Source organism: Eleutherodactylus coqui, chromosome 4, assembly GCF_035609145.1.
Source record: "Eleutherodactylus coqui strain aEleCoq1 chromosome 4, aEleCoq1.hap1, whole genome shotgun sequence".
NCBI lineage: Eukaryota > Metazoa > Chordata > Amphibia > Anura > Eleutherodactylidae > Eleutherodactylus > Eleutherodactylus coqui.
The window spans coordinates 228,635,297-228,653,220 of record NC_089840.1 but is presented as its reverse complement, the minus strand read 5'-3'; the positions used below and the strand labels follow the sequence as shown (position 1 = coordinate 228,653,220).

Sequence of the window (17,924 nt, the reverse complement as noted above, 5' to 3'; positions counted from 1 at the left end):
ATTGCTTTCAATGGAGCTGGCTGTATTGCCGGCTCCATTGAATTCAATGGGCAAACATCGTTCTTCTCTGTCACAGCTGTTACAGCTGTGGCAGAGAAGAATGATTTGTCTTCTATATGTTCTCAATGGGGTCGGCGCTGCTGCCGCTGGCCCCATTGAGCGCATATAGAGAAGAGAACAGGAATCGCAGATCGCAGATAGGTGCGATCTGCGATTTCTGTTCTATAATTTATCGGACGAGCGCATAAAAAGCGCTCATGTGTCCGATACCATTGCAAAGCAATGGTTTTATAAAATCGCCGGACGCATGCGCATGCGCAAATCGCGGCTAAGAACGCCCGTCAGACTAAGCCCTCAAGAGGATAACAAGAATGATGTGATCGAGGAAAAATATCCAGCAAAAAGCGATCCCATGGACGTAAACAACTTGTGGACAAAAGAGGTCAGTGCATCCATGTTCTTTGCTGAAATTGGGTAAATCGCATGGCAATTCACAAACAGCAGTAATCATGTTATAGCCCAGTCATTAGCCAGAGCCATAGTGGTGGCCATAGTAACTTGCAGGCAAGACTGGTTCAGGCATGCTTCTCTAATCACGCCGGCGACAGATTTGCCCAGCCTTTGATTTGCCTCGGTCATCGAAACTCACTACAAGTGCCAGTAGTGGTGCTTCTAATCTTTTTTTGCTGTCCTCCTCTTTCCCAAACTGGAAATGGGAAAGTGCATGTACGAATTGTGTAGTTGACAAGAAAAATAACAAAAAGAACAATAGTCCAACTTGGTAACTGCAGTAGAGCTGTAGGGGTGGTTCTGTTGACCACCTAGTCTCTTGTTGACCAGATGTAACTGTATCATCCCAGCTTCACAACTTGTGAAGTTGCGTCCAAATAACAGGCGAAGCCTCTACAATAAGCACTCCCAGCGTTACTCTAGTAACGCTTTTCTACTATCCTTCTCCTGGCTAAGCCTGCCAACTACATACATATCTTCAAAACGTCTACTGTCGCAAGAGACAAGTCGCCACGAAAGCCCCAACTCTCCACCGAATCCTTAAGGGAGTCAAAGCCACAGCAAGGCTTCTCAATAACAATTTGAACAGAACTAAGTGTCCCCAAAGCCTCTTTACACCCTAGTGAGTCTAAAGACCTCTTTGCTACATAGGATCACACTATTATATTAAAACTGGCCCTATCACAGATTTCTCATTGAGACCTAAAAGCCCTACATTTTTCCTATGCCTGAATCCATGAGGGGGGTTTGTAAATCAGTGGAGATTATGAGATATGAGAAACCCAGAGCAGAGGTAACAGGTTGACCTGGTGGTAACCCCCTAACATTAATTTAGAGACTACAAACTTTCACATTCCTTGTCACTGGACTAATTATTTACTGTTATGCTCATCCCTCCCTGGTATTTATCTAAGTGTTATTAATCCCAACATGTTTGTGCCCTCTTATCCTCTCTCTGGTGTTTATCTAGTGCAAATTAAGTACACCATTTTATGTCCTCCCATGTGATCATGTGTATATATTAAATACGTCTTTAGATTTGTTCCATTATGCCTAAGTAAGGACCCTGAGGGGTTCGAAAGCTCACTATAACATCATGTATTTATGTTAGCCATTCAAATTTATCATATCTACAAGATTACATGGTTACTCCTAACTGAGAACAATCACACTGAATCCATGAGAAAAACTTCTGTGTGCTTACACTATAGATTTGTACAGCACGCATCTGTAACACTGCTGTGCATATTTTTGTAAACCAATCACATGCTTATGGAAGACAGAGGGAGGACGTTTCCTTTTCTTCAGAGTATGCACTGTATTAAGGCTCATTTAGACACGATTCTCGCTCAAATTTCGCTCAAAAGCCGTCTTTTGAGTGATCATCGTTGCGTCTAAACGCGCTGCCATTGTGCACTGTTCATGCACTATTCGTTCATTGTGACTCTTATCAGCGCCGCACGCTGATTTTCCCAGTGGGCGGCGCTGATAGTATTCTTAAAGCTGGTATCCCGCTGGCAGTTCTCAGTGGAACACCAGCTGAAAGCTCAGAGAACAATGCAGCTGTTTGCATATAGAAAACAGCTACTTTGTTCTCAGAGCTATACCTGCGGTATCCCACTCTGCCTGCATTGACTCTTAAGTAGCTACTTAGAATTATGCAAAGATGATCGCTCAAAACTGTCACTCAAACTGTTGTTTGAGTGAATTTTGAGCGATCATTTCGTGTAAATGGGCCTTTATTTGTGAAGTCTTTCGCACTTAATTTAAACAATCAGCAAGTGACCATTTGTTGACTCCAGCAGATGAATGGTTTAATCTGGGATTAAATGCTTAGAAGGAGAAAGGATGTGAAGAAAATGATTAGATTAGCCTAGACATACTTTTCGAATTCAGTGAGTTGCAACAATTTATACACCCAACAAGTAAGAACCCCTGATCAATGTTTCTGCAAGTTGACTTCTTTAAATGGAGCAATCAGCATCCCTGTATCTGAATGAACATTAGTGCCATCATTCAGGCACATCCAGTTCCATTATTGTCAGCAGCACATCTCTGTTTATATAGGGAGAGGTACTGCGGACAACTGATGATTTTTGTACCATATGAAAGATACGATTGTGCAATCAACTAACAAGTGGGTTATCAGCTGAACACCAGCACCTTCACAGGGGGCGATGGTTGGGTGAAGGAATGTTCGTTTTCGATCATCAACTCTTGTAAGGGCCTTGATCATTTTGCAAAGATAATCCAAAATATTTTCAATAAGTTTAAAAACTTTTTAAAACAGACCAACTGTTTTAAACACCGGCATCATGAGGTTATAAAAGGAAGGTTTGCCTCTCGCCCATGCTCGTTACAGTCTTATGGCAGTGAACTCTAACAAGACCACCGTGACATCTTTGGTCTAGTACTCATTGGGAGTCACAGGGCACATAAGCCCGGTCATATTAGCTTCTGACATCCCTTTAACTGCCTTGTTATGTTAAATGTAATGAATGCCTTTCAAATCATCTAAAAGTTTCAACCTGTATTTAAAAAGGTTCTTAAATCCCTCTTGTTCTTCAAAGTGAGAAGAACAAGAGGGATAAGTGCAATCTCAAAATATAAGGATGAGTTCTGAACAAATCATCTGAAATATCAAATTTGGGACCCTACACCTACTTTCGGGAGATGAATCCGGTAAAAAAAAGGCATGGTTTAGGCCTCAGTCACATGAGCGTTTTTATGCGGCTATGTAGCCGCGACAAAACTTCAGGCGAAAATCGCAACCATGTGAAGCATCGGATTCCAATGTATTCATTCACATGAATAATTTCCAGTCCCAAGAAAAAAATTGCTCTGAAAACTAGAAGAAAATTTTCGGTCGCTGATTTTTCACAACGTGTCAAAATATAGGTCTTACCCTATCTTTTGACAAAAACCGCTGGAAGCTCCCATAGACTCCTATGGGAGCTGAGAAAAAAGTAAGGGGGAAGGAGTTTGCCTGCGTCCAGCACTTGGAAAAGAACACAGCTTGGTCTGTTTAAGCTATTAGAAGTCATTACGAGGATTTCTGCCAATAGACGGAATTCAGCGCTGCAGCGTATTTTTTACGTGATACAGCCATGTGAATTAATGAGAAAACACTAATTAAGCTCGGGACTCAACTGCAGCTACTCTTCATTGATGTGATTTTTGGCCCGCGATACGATTGGTGTAAAAACACATCACCCGTGTTAATGAGGCCTTAGGGTCACCAGTCAGGTGCCTCACCAAAAATGACATAAGGATGAGGCAGGGAAAATGTGGCCAATGACCAGCTGTCTATCTTTATCTGCTTAGTTGGGGCCGACTTTTGGACAGTTTTTGCACCAGCCCTCTCCACGTGGTCAAGTAAACAATCACATAGAAGGTGCCCACTCTGATAGTATGGGTGCAACAAACAGGGTGTAACCCTGCATGGCACACTACACGCAACCATGTGACTGGCATTATATAGAAGTCTTATACTAAGCAGACCTCCCCTCAATAAATGGTTGGTGTGTGAGTGACTCCTCATCCGTATTTTGCACCTGCGCAACCTCTCTCATATAGAATTTTACCTTTTCTGCATGCTGCAAGGAATTGGTGCCGGTACCCATCTTTGAACCCGTTTCCCTTCTGTTGCAAAGTGAATAATCATGTCACAGCTTGTCGGCTGCATATGAGGATTGGGACTAGAGTGACATCACAAGGTCAGACCCGGCCCATGTGATCCTCACGGGGGCACATGCTCGTGGTCATTACAGTGCTAGATGCTGACGAAGACACTTCTCGAACCCATTGATGTTTGGTTGTGTGAAAAATAACGCAGCATGCCCTATTTTAGTGTGCATTACACACCGAAATACGCCATTAAAGTGAATGGGCCAGAGCAAATATGGAGTGAATAGGCAGGAAACCTGGGTATCCACTGAGTCTTTGCACAGCAAATCAATGGACCCTTCTGCAGGCAAGGAGGAGCCAAAAAATGAAGGCAATTGCATTTTTTGGTCAGGTAAATATGCAGCATATTTACATGACCAAATTCCGCGTATGTCTGTGTGAGCGAGCCCTTAGTCTAAATAATGATTTAAACACAACGATTCTCGCAAAAAAAAATAAAAAAAAAATCGCTCAAAGCCGTCTTTTGAGCGATAATCGTGTGTAACTGTACTGACATCGTGCAGTTCTTGTTAAGCAGTCGCTGATCGCTGTCTTTCAGCATGCTGAAAGACAACGATGAGCCTTGTCAAAAGTTCACAGCGGGATACAGCTGATACTTTTGTTTCAGTTGGTATCCCGCTCCCTGAACACAGCTGGGGTATGAAGAACACAGAGCTCCAGCTGTGTTCTTCATACTCCGTATGGAGCACACAGCTGTAAACCAGCTGAGCATTCTGTGAACAGCTGGGGTATGAAGAACACAGCGGCCCAGCTGTGTTCTGCATACCCTGCTCGGAGTGCTCAGAGGACAGCTGGATGCAGAAGACAAGCGGAACAGCTTGTCTTCTGCATACCCTGCTTGGAGCACTCAGCTGTATACCAGCTGATTGCTCTGAGCAGAGAACAGCTGGATGTAGAAGACAAGCGACCCTGCTTGTCTTCTGCATAACCTGCTTGGAGTGCTCAGCTGTATACCAGCTGATCGCTCTGAGCAGGGAACAGCTGGTTGCAGAAGACAGGCGGTCCCGATTGTCTTCTGCATACTCCGCTCGAAGCGCAAGGTGATCGCTCAACGTTTGAGCGATCACCTTACCCTGTAAATGCACACAACGATTATCGGATGTAACAAATCATGAAGAGACAACAGCAAAAAATCCCTTACCCTCCAGTACTAGTACACGAATAACAGGGGAGGCTGGGTTTGGTCTGCATTGACACTGGCCTGTAGGGTACTTGCTGCAGCAGACACCTCTCCCCTACTACCCTGGCTGCAATGGAGAACCAGCCATATATCCTCAGAAGACCCAGAGCAGTAGATAGAGAAGGTAAGGGAAATAAGGCGCTCTACAAGACATCTCTAAGAGATGCCTAGCTTTAATTTCCCTTTAAATATAGGATTACAAATCAATCCAAATATCTCTCTATCCAACAAAGGATCAAAGTAGGTAAACCTTCACAGAAATAATAGCATTACTGTTCATTGTAGTAGAAAACTTACTCCTCCTTCCTTTGGAGCTCCTGTTCAGACTCTGTTAATCGTTGACGAAGAATTGCAATCAATTCTACCGCCACATCAACTTGCCGGCTGAGCGCTCTTTCTCTGCGCTGCACTTCCTGCTTCTTCTGGGAAAGTTGTAGAAAGGCCGCGCGGACCTCTAGCAGTTCAGAGGTTTTTTGGCAAAGTTCCTTATTGAGATTATCAATTTTCTTTTCTATGTTCTTATCAACATTTTCAGTAAGTTGATTAAGCACCGACTTCTCTTGCGGATCAAGCTGAAACTTAGTACTTGTGATAGGATATCCAATGATATAGTGATTTTTTGTAGAATTGTCAGGCAAAGAGCTTTTGACGAGGGGCGAAGACTTGTCGGATAGGATCTGTATCGGGCTGCCGGCTTTCCTGCTCTCGTTTTTTAAGTCACAATAAGTTGAGGAGGAACTTTTTTGATTGAGTGCATCGTCAATAGATTCCATCTGCTTTTCATTGAGAGGTTCTGTTGAGTTTTCCAAATCAGCCTCTTTCAGTGAACAAAATACTCCCGATTTTCCCCAAAAATACCTTTCATCATAGGGGTGCATATAGTCCAGATGTGCCCTCAAAGAGGATAAGCTTCTGAAACGAGTGTTTTCACCACATTGTGGGCAGCGAAAAGGCTTATATAAGTTACCATTTCTTATGGAGTCCTGCCATGGGGACCTGCCAGCTTCAGAGGTTTTCTGTTGCATTACACCAGCCAAACTGTAAAATGTATAAAATAAGATATGTCAAAATATTGAACACATGCACTGATGATAAAGATGATCCCTAAAAGACCTCAGCTGTAATGACACAATTAAATGACCCACAAAGTAGACAGCCTACACATAGTGTGGCCCACATGCAATAAGAACGATATATTGGCCACTAAGAAGTACCCAACTTAGACCTGTTAGGGACAGGGATGTCTATATTTTTGCATCTTATAGATATTTATTGTGCGCCAGTGAAGATCCCCTTAACCCTCTCCAATCCATTGTCGGCTCTCGCCCGACATTAAGAATTTGCTGCATAGCTCCAAAGTTGGAAGAGGGCTGACACATTTCTAACAGTATGCAGGACAGAGCTCTGATGTCTAAGGGTGTTCTGCATATATGTTTTACAGTAGACAGGACAGCACTCCGATGTTGGAGGCTGTTCTGCATACTGTAACATACATATGCAGAATGGCCTCCGACATCAGAGCACTATCCTCTAGTCTATACTATAAAACATGGCTACAGAACAGCCTCCGACATCGGAGCTCTGTCCTGCATACTATTAGAAAAATGTGTCGGCCCTCGTTCGACAACGGAGCTCTGCAGGGAAATCTTAATGTCAGAAGAGGGCCAGCAAGGGGTTCGAGAGGGTTAATAATATGTTAAGGCCTCCATACACATTAGTGAATCATCATTCTGAGTCCACCGATTTATAGGGGCCTCTCAACTGTTCCCTGACAGATGATGTTGGGAGAAAGAAGCATTGAATTTCAACGCCTTTTTCTTTTATTCTCACTGGAGAAAACCTGCCACCAGAACTGTCTGGCAACGGCTTACTCGCCCATGCCCATGGAAAACACAGGAACGCTCGGCTGAACCAAGGTGCATGTGTATAGAGGTCAGGAAGAATGGTTGTGATCCGACCGAGTATTCTGCGAACAGCTAATGAATGTGTATGGCTACCTTTAGTCTGGTTTCAGATGGCCATATAAAAAGTTGCATTTTAACTTGCAGATTACAACTGGAAAATCCCTACAGTTCAAACTGATTCAAATTTAGATAATCGTAATAATATTCTTTATTTCTAGACCACCAAGAATATTCAGACGGTTCTTTACAACTGGGGAAAAACAAGCAAAATGCTAAGTTATCAAAACAAATGAACAGACACAGAGCTTACAATCTAGGTACACAGGGATCCAGGTCTTGCAGCTTTAACCCTTTGCAATCCAATTTTGGATTCAGGGTTTCCTAGGGGGTTTTCTCTTTCTGCCATTATACAATGGTGCCATCTGCTGGCTAGAGCCAGTACTGCGGTATGGGACATGCTGGAGAGGCCTCCGATAACAGAGCGGCCGGTAATCTACAGTGAGAATACCCTGCCAGACGTCTTCCGACATCGGAGCTGTACAGCCTTCAATCAGGATGTCTTTAGACGTCAGACAGTGGATTGGAAAGGGTTAAAGAGACTCTGTCACCTACTTTTAGCTCTGTAAGCTAAACTTATCGACTAATAGTAGGTGACCTGCTGAGTCCGGGGATGTAAAGCCCCATTTACACGCAAAGATGATCGCTCGAAATTCGTTCAAAAAATAGTCAGCGCTCCCGTGGAGAATCACAGCGTGTGGTCCCTGCTATCAGCTGCCTGGCCGAACGATAGATTTTAAGCTCAACATAAAATAATCGTTCAGCCGAAAAGCTATAAAGGGTAGCATTTACACGCAATTATTATCGCTCAAAATACATCGTTTGACCGATAATCATCCCATGTAAAAGGGGCTTAAGTGTTATACTTGCCTTCTCTGTCATTCCGCTGGTGTCAGCACTAAAAGCCGCCATTCAATGCATTTAGCGGTGCTTCTAAAAAGACAGCCCGTTATAGCTTTTGTTATGGATAACGAGTGTTTTCCCACTGGACCAGCCAACCGGTTTGGCCTTTGGGCTACTCCCAGTGTGGCTGGCAGCTGAACCCTGGTGGTCAGATGGGAAATCTAGTCCTTTGTTAGTAAGGGAAATGGGGGAACCCCTGCCTACAAGTGGGTTAGGCGTCCTGATAAGAACGGTCCTACTGTCTTCCTTTCGAGTATGACTAGCCCTAACGGGACACAGGGGGAGACTACTGGGCACAGGACAGGACTGTACAAACCACGGAACTGGGAATGGTACCAGGACGGGATAAGGCAGCAGAATGATGTGCAAAAGACACCAGCAAGGACGGGGACAAGATTAGACGGTAAGAAACGTACATACTGGATGCCTAAGCTGGATAACTGGAGCAGACTCACACCAGGCTGCGAAGCGAACGTCAGGATGCAGCAAACATAAAGACAAAGGGCAGACTGAAAAGACAGGAGTGGGGAGGCTATGCAGGATGACAGACCCAAACGGGATAAGGTGCAGAGACAGGGAGGCAACCAAAAAACAGAATATAGATACCAGATGAAACAGACAATAAAGACAGGAACAGGCGACCTAGGAAAGCTGGGTGTCAGAGACTAACACAACAATTCTCAGGCAAGGAAGAAGTGCCTTAACCCAGCTTAAATAGGAAAGTAATGCCTTTGAACCCCACAGCTGGGCTGAGAGCCAGAGAACTAGTTAACTCTTTCAGTACTGGAAGAAAACAGACATATAGAGTCTATACACTCAGGAGGAGCAGAGCAATACTCGCATCTGCCCGCAACTGCAAGAGGGTGGCAGACACGAGTAGCAGACCTAACAGCTTTATAATGGGCGGACTACTTAGCGTTACTGCCAAACACACTGCGGCGGCAGCTTGTAGCGCTCACACCGGGAGAACGACAGGGGAGGTAAGTAGAACACTTAGACCCCCGGACTCAGCAAGTCACCTACTTTCAGCCCATAAGCTCTTCAATGTAGCCATCTAAAACTGGTCTTATTCATATAGTTTATTTCCATTTTTATAGATGTGATAGGCAGCAACATTTTTGAGTAGGGCTAGAGGATGGGAAGTTGTGAAAGCGGTGGCGCCACTGCTATTTTGCCCATGTAATAAATATAAAATAATGGGGTGGAAGTAATGCCTATGTAAAGGATATCCAACAGCAGAAATCTAATTTAAAAACTGCATCATGAGAAATTTACCCCTTCACCCTAACAGATGTACAGTGACATAATTTGTATGTGGGAGGGCCTGACAGCCGATCCCGCTCCAGACATGGCGAGTAACAGCTGTCCTTGACATCTGCCTGCAACAGCCGTGATCAGCAATCAATTCTGACAGCAGCATTTAAATGCCCCGATCGGCGTTCGGGGATACCGAATGGCCCCCTCACTGCAAGGTGCTGTTCGGTGGTCATGGCAGCTCAGGGCCTTCTGAAGGATCCAAGGTCTCCCATGTATTTCTGCCTTTTAGGAAATGCCTATGGCCTGTCCTAATAGAATGCAGGCAGAAATACCACATACTGCAATACTGAGCAATATATGGTATAAGTGATCAAGTTCAAGTCTCCTATGAGGCTAAAAAAAAAGTAAATATAAGTGGCAAAAAATAATTTTCCATTATTGTAAAAAATAAAAGATACTAAATTTTTTCTAAAAACCTTATTCCATACTTCTATTAAAAAACAACAAAAACATGCATTAATTATCTTGCACGGTGAAGTCATCAGAAAAAAAAGAATCCAAATGCCAGAATTGCGCTTTCTTTGTCACCCTGTCTCCAAGAAAAAAAATGGAAAAATAAAAGAGTAATGATTTTTAGAACGTGGGGGAGGGCCACGTCCTTTAGGGGTTAAAATTGGTGAACTATCTTTTATGCACTTATTGTGAGTCGAACCGGAGTGAAAAACCATTCTAATGCTCTTTCGGTAGGGCATCCGTAGGAATCTGAACATTGCAGTGAGGGCAATTTATACTGTGCTACATTACTCCAAGATGTATCACTAAGTTATATGTGCCAACGACAGTATCACAATGCACAACTAATGGTAAGATGGAGCAAGACCTCTACAGCGCCACCTATTGGATGGCAGCATTGCTGCAAGTCAATGTCAAACTTTTTAAGAAGCCTCGTAACAATGACTAGGAATTGTTACAAGGTTTGTTAAAGTCTGACATTGGCTTGCAGGAATGCTGCCTTCCAAAAGGTGGCACTGTAGAGGTCTTGTTCCATCTTTTCATTTGCATATTTCCCAAAGGATCATGGATGACCTTATACATCTCCTCACATATTCTAGGTGCTCTCCCTAAGGAGAAACGATACCCTCCCTGACAATGTGCAACTAAAACCACGTCTGATTGATTTGATGGAGGTCTACTGGCATGTCTTCTTGTAATATCAGAGAGGGATGGTTGCCACCAATTCACATTGTTTGATCATGGATGTCTTGTGATGATATTGTGACAGACAGACTCAAGCAAACTGTAGCTGAAAACAATGGCGGTGATCCAACTAACATGTTCAAACGCATAAGTCTTCATTCCTTACCCCCGATGGCTTATGACTGCAAGTAACCATTCCCAATGCCACTGCTGAAACAAAAAGGGCAAAACTCAAGTGGGCAAAAGAGCAAAAATTGAGCAGTGGAAAAAGATTGCCTGGACAGACAGATCTAGATTTCTGTTGCACCATACTGACAGGAGAGTCAACATGTGGCGCAAGCAGCATGCATCAATGACCCCCTGCTGTCAGCAATGCCATTTCTTTTGCGCTATCTGCAATACACTTCCTGTCCGCATGGGCCAATATTGCTACAGAACGATTTCAACAAATAGAATCTATGCCACGACAAATTGCTGAGGTTCTGAAGGCCACAGGAGGTCCAACGCATAGATGGGCGTATCTAATAAAGTAGCCTTTCCATATACGCTGTGAATAGCCATGTATCTACAGTATGTGAGAATCACATGATCAGGGTGAACGTTCTTCCTCTAAGGCCGGCTGCACATGAACGGGTCAGATTCCGTATGTGGGAACATGCAGTGAAATCTGACCCTGTGCCCAGCCGGTGACCCCGCGTACCTGTATTTCTTAGTATTGCGGATGGTGAGGACGGCTCGCCATCGGACATGCGGTCCAGATTTTTTTTTAATTACTGCTTTTCCCGCGCCATCTCTGTTAGATGATGCGGAATTTGCGACCTTTCTACAACATTAATTGCGGAAGGGCCACAGGTCAGACGGCTTTCATTGACGTGGAATCCACACAAAAATAGGACATGCTGTGATTTTTTTTTCACTGTCTGCTCGTGTAAGCGGACATGTGTTCTATTCTTGCTAATGGATGCGGAATTCCGCGAATCGTCCGCATGGGTGATGATCGCAGATTCTGAAATCCAAATCTGGTCGCGTGCAGCCAGCCTAAGGCTACCTACACACAAGTGTATGCGTATTTTCCATGCATTTGTGCACCCCCCCCCATTGACTTCCACGGGGAGGTTTGGTGCGCACATGTGCAGAACAGTAGAGGAGGCTACCGAAATGTGTTTATTAAATTTGAATATGTGGAGGATCCCATTGAAAACTTTTCCGCTGGCCTAAGCTGAGATACTGAAAGTATATTTTGGTTTCAGTACATAAATTAGTCCTTGTGTTCAGCACATTTTTATAAATTTCCAATATACTTTCTGTATCAATTTTTCAAAATCTTTCTTGCTGACATTCAATAGAAGTCTTCATTGTTACTCCCAGGTATTAAACAATGACCCTGGTCATGTGATGATCACACAGTTTCACGTCTCATTATGAGGCTAGCTTCACCCGAGTGGTTTATCACTGCGATCCTGCCGCGATAAAATACTGGCCGTAAATTGTGACCATCTGAAGCATTGGATTCCAATGCATTTGTTCAGATAGGCGATTTTCCTGTGCATACGCCGCTTTTATGCCGTCCGGAAAAGATAGGTCTTGTCCTATCTTTTGCTGGAATACGCCAGCCGCTCCCATAGATTCCTATAAGAGCTTGTGAAAACCATTAGGAAAGGGAAGGGGGAGAGAGTTTTTAGCAGCGGCTCCCCCTTGCCGGCAGCTCACATAGGCTGGAGAGGGAGTTTAGCATGACTAGCTATGTTAAGCTACCGCCCCCTCCCCTTGGCGGCAGCTGGCAAGGGGCAGAGAGGGTGAGGGAGTTTAGCAACCAGCTGTCTGAATTGGTGAGAAACCGGGAGATGCAGCCGGTTAATAGACCCCACTCCTGAGTGATCATCACATGTCTGCGCCAAATTCTAATGCACTGCAGGTTCCTACTACATGACTGCAGGCAGAGATCTTGAAAACCATGAGGGATTCAAAAACATATATTGTAAAATTGGAGAATTTCTCATTGTATGAATAATATTTACTCAAATCAGAATATCCCATTACAGTTATAATTTAAGAAACGTAATAATACACAATGTTTATTTAAAAAAAATATACACTATCCTACCAAAAATAACTGGACACCTGGGCAAGAATCCAAAGTAGTAGTCATTTCCATATATTAATACTTAGTGTGGCTCCTTTGGCCCTAATGACATCGGATATTCTCTGTGGCAAACTTTCTACAAGCCTCCAATACACTTCAGCTAGTATTTCCCTCCATTCATCCTGCAAATGTCTGGCACGTTCTCTCAAAGAAGATAGACCCTGATCATATATCCTGACCCGATATCCAGTTCCTCCCATAGTCATTCAATAGTGTTCAGGTCGGGACTCTGAACAGGCCAGTCCAATTGTGGAACACCCATATCTTCAAACCAACGTAAACAGCGTTGATTTGTGGCAAGGTGTGTCGTCTTGTTGGAAGTATGGCTGACCATTCCCACATTGTCAGCAGCACATTATTGCCTAGCATGTCAGGGTACACCTCCGTATTCATGGTTCTTGCCACTATAACCAATGAACCAACACCATGCATGTAAAACATCCTCAGACCATAACGGAATCTCCACCATACTTACCTGTTGGCATAAACTCAGGAAAAAGGCGTTCCCCATCATTGTCCACACACAAGTACATCCAACTGAGGTGAAGATGAAGTAGCCTGATTTGTCACTTCATAGTTCTTCCATTGCTCAACTGTCCAACGACGACACTTCCTGCTCCACTATAGACGGGCCAACGCATCGCAATTCGTGATGGACGGCTTGTGTGCAGCAGTATAACCCAAATATCCAATACCCATCACAAACTATGGCTGACACCTGCAAGGGTCTGCATCGTATGTAGCATGCTTTACAACACCTGACATGCTAATAAGGCCCCTCTCACGCAAGCGTCTTTTTACAGCATTTTCATCGCCGCTAAGCCTCCATTTGTTTCAATGGGGTCTCTCAGACGAGCGTTTTTAACGCACACTAAAGCGAAAGCTGTATGGTCAATTTTCAGCATTCTCGCACGTTTTTGACGCTCTGCACTGCCAATTAAAAGGAATGGGATGCGCTAAAAAAAACCTGAAAAACTTATAAAGTCATGTTTTTGATGCTACCAGGAGGTGTAAAAATGGTGACATCAGCTGCTTGCTTTGCCTGCGTCAATACTACACAAAATATGCAGTACAAACGCTTATAAAAACGCTGCATTCGCCGCCGCGTTAAAAAACGTGGCATTTTTACAATCGCTTGTTTGAAAATGGCCGAAAACATGATCCTTGCTACTGATACGAGTGCCCAAACCCTTTCGTATAACGTTTCCTAATCGGCTCTTATTTGATAATCGCAAACAGAGATGATGGCTGCGGCCGCGGGTCCGTTTTTCTGCTCCATTCGAGGTGCAGGAATAGGGAATCCCGTAGCGGAATGGGTCCGTCTTATGACGGAGCTAAACAGCATCGGACGGACCCATTGACTATAATGGGGTCCGTTCGGATTACTGAAAGCAAAAATGCTGCATACAGCGCTATTTCTCCCGGTATTTTGCGTCGGATCTGCGATGAAGGATGCAGCGCAGATAAGAAGGCAGCTGAACGATATATAAAAGGTGCATTCGATAATCGTAGAAGTTTACATTCCCTTCATTTGCTGAGCCATTTAAATACTTCTTGCAAACTTACATTCCATTCTATCTGGTGATGTCGTATGAAATGTATCTAGATGTCGCCAGTATGGACTACTGCGCTGTACGAGCCGAGATATCCCAACATGTATGACGCTCACAACATGCATACACCGTGCAGAACGTCCCCACTGGGGGATTTGTAACCATGCAACCAGCACCGTCTCAGTAGGTAATAGATTTGCCACAGACTGTATCACACACGAAGCACACAACGTACAGAATACCCAGTGCAGACAATGTGTCCATTATTTGGCAGCAGAGAGCTGTCATGGCTGTGCTGTGAATTCAGGGGTTAATCTGCAGGAAGACAGCCTCATTCCAGCTCTTATTCTGCATCGGTGCTGGATGCCCGCAGATAGGCAGGGGTTAATAGATGCCAAGCTCATCATCATCACCCTGCCTGCACCTGCAGGGCACACACACTTACCTGACTTGTTGCTGATGCTATATAGGGGGAAAAAAATCCTTCTTTTTCAGCAGAGCCGTAAGTCAGAGCATGGCTGACACTGGTACATGGCAGCGCTGGAGGAATGCTGGGCATCCAGCATCATACTAGTCAGTTTCCAAAGTTGCCATGTAAGCTGTGCCCTAATTGGTCACTGAGCAATCCTATCTGATTGGGCCATCCGGGTAGCTGGCTCCTTATGGAAGCTTATGTCACCTTGTAGCAGGCTCTGGGGTCTGTGCTGCTGCTTGGTAGCCTCATGCAGCAAACAGATCTAGTGGGATCGCCTATGGATGTGATGGCATTGCTTTCTTTATTCCTAGTTAACCCATTAGTTCCCAGTAGAATTGAAAGCTCTTAGACTGAAGCAGGATGCATAGAAGTGGCTGCCGGACCGTCATCTTCTTTCTTTTTCTTTACAAGACAGTCATTTCTACGCACCAAGAGTGCAGTGCAGAAGACCGTTATCTGGAAAATGAAGAGTTAAATGGGTCTTCAAGTTTATGGAAACAATGCTTAACCCCTTAAGGACTGCCCCTTTTTTTCTTCACTTTCAGTTTTTCCTTCCTGCTTTCAAAAAAATCGTGACTCTTATTTTTCCATGGATGTGGCCATCTGAGGGCTTGTTATTGGCGGGGTGAATTATTTTTTTAATGGTGTTATTTAATGTAACATATGATGAACTGGAAAATTTCTGAGTGAAATGGAGAAAAAAAATGCAATTGTTTTATTGGTGTAGAGGCTGTAGCAAAGATGACATGATTATTTTATTCTGTAGGTCAGTACGATTATTACTTTTACATAGTTTTTATTTGCTACACTACTTAAAAAAAAAAATAAATCTATCTATCTATCTCCTATCTCGCATAGGTAGATAGATATGATAGGGATATGAGATCGATAGATATTAGATAGACAGACATGAGAGCGATAGATAGATATGAGAGTGATAGATATGAGAGAGATAGATAGATAGATAGATAGATAGATAGATAGATAGATAGATAGATAGATAGATAGATAGATAGATAGATAGATAGATAGATAGATAGATAGATAGATAGATAGATAGAGATATTGGATAGATAGGAGAGCGATAAAATAAATAGATATGAGAAAAAATAGAGATACGAGATAGACAGACAGATACATAGATATGAGATAGCTCTATCTCTCTTATCTATCTCCTATCTCTCTTTGATACACAGATAGATAGTTTGAAAGGGATATGAGATAGATAGATAGATAGATAGATAATGAGAGCGATAAGATAGAGATAGATATGAGACAGATAGATATGAGAGTGATAGATGTGAGAGAAATAGAGATATGAGATAGATACATACCCTGTTTCCCCAAAAATAAGACGCGTCTTATATTAATTTTTGCTCCCAAATATGCGCTATGTCTTATTTTCAGGGGGTGTCTTATTTCACCGCGGCAAATCCGTCTGTGGCCGCTAATCCCTCAATTGGCCAGCTTTGTGGACGAAATTTCTCAGAAATCTCGTCCACATGGGACAGCAAATCCGTCACAGCAAAGCTGGGAGAAGCTGGTGTGTTGGTGCGGATTCACCGGCCACAGAAACGGAAAAGCATGCAGCCAGGCCGCTTCAAAACAAGCGGCTGAGTGCCGTGGGTTTTGAAGCAGCGCTTTCCCGGCAGAAATCTCGCTGTTTATCGCTGTGGCCAAACCGCGAGATTTCCGCTGGAAATACGCTCTGTGAGAACCCAGCCCTAAGAATCACACACAGGTTGCCTGACTCTCACACAGAGCCATAAAAAAATAAGGGCTGTAAAGTAACGTACCTGTCTGCAAACTTTAATTACCCGTACCGTATCACCGACAGAAGGTTCTGTACCACTTGTAAGCAGGGATGGTATTGCAGCTTCCTGCCACCAGGGGGAGCTCATCACAGCAGACATGTACAGCAGGAACAGAACGTACAGTATGGACTTTTCCAGCCAGCAAGGGGAGCTCACAACAGCACACTCGTACAGCACAGCAGGGACAGGATAACAGCAGACTGTCTGCAGATCTACCTATACATCTGGAGGTAGGAGACAACGGGGATGGCAGCAGGGGACAGGCCTCTTGACTTGTCTGCACACTTTACTATGCCTTACTATCGGGGGGTGCCTTATATTTGGGACTTCTGCAAATTTCATGGGGTGTCTTATTTTAGGGGTGCCTTATTTTCAGGGAAACATGGTAGTTAGATATGAGAGTGAGAGATAGACAGATAGATAGATGAGCGAGAGATAGATATGGGAGCGATAAGATAGATAGATAGATATAAGAGTGATAGATATGAGAGAAATAGAGACAGACAGATCTATCTATCTATCTAAGATAGATAGTTTATGAGAGGGATATGAGATAGACAGGTAGATCTATCCATCTATCTCATATCTTCCATGCAGAAGTTTGGTGCACAAATGCGCAGGTAAATACGGCATGCTGCAGTGTTTTTTGCACAACCAAAATCTGCAGGATATGTATATGTGAACAACCCATTCACATCAACGGCTTTTATTCAATACATATTAGGTGCACAAATAAATCTGTGTAAACCCAACCTCAGGGTGACTACCCACTACAGTTTTTTTTTCACTGCGAAATTTGCAGCGGTTTTTTTCTGCAGGGGTCTATGGGACTTGTAATGTTATAATCGCGATCGTGCAAAATTGCAATTTACTGCGAAATCGCGATTTTGCGCGATTGCGATTTTAACAAGTCCCATAGACCCCTGGAGAAAAAAAAAACGCTGCAAATTTCGCAGTGAAAAAGAACTGTAGTGGGTAGTCACCCTGAGGTTGGGTTTACACGGGGCGTAATTGACGCAGACTTTTTGACTTTTCTGCCGCCAATCTTAAACCCGACCCCAAGCAGCAAAGTGGACGAGATTTGCAAAAATCTCATACACGTGCTACAAAGGAGTCGTTGTGGCCAAGCCGCCCTAAAACTGACATGCCGCGCGGAGCTCAAAGCCACGCCATGTCAATTGTATCACTGATTCCACTGCGGCCATCTCTCCTCTCTGTGGGAAGAGATGGCCGCAGCAGAATAG

The 17,924-nt window shown here is 43.8% G+C and overlaps 1 protein-coding gene across 1 annotated transcript in view; it reads right to left on the bottom strand.

Moving 5' to 3' along the window:
- The window catches only part of ZNF365 (zinc finger protein 365), a 34,985-nt gene extending 20,075 nt beyond the window's left edge, over window positions 1-14,910 (bottom strand). Inside the window, exons 1-2 of the mRNA XM_066598810.1 lie at window positions 14,837-14,910; window positions 5,675-6,415 (exon numbers count right to left, since the gene is read on the bottom strand). Of these exons, the coding sequence (XP_066454907.1) occupies window positions 5,675-6,402 (728 nt within the window). The 5' untranslated portion in view covers window positions 6,403-6,415; window positions 14,837-14,910. The remainder of the gene's footprint in view (window positions 1-5,674; window positions 6,416-14,836) is intronic.
- Window positions 14,911-17,924: the final 3,014 nt, after the last annotated feature.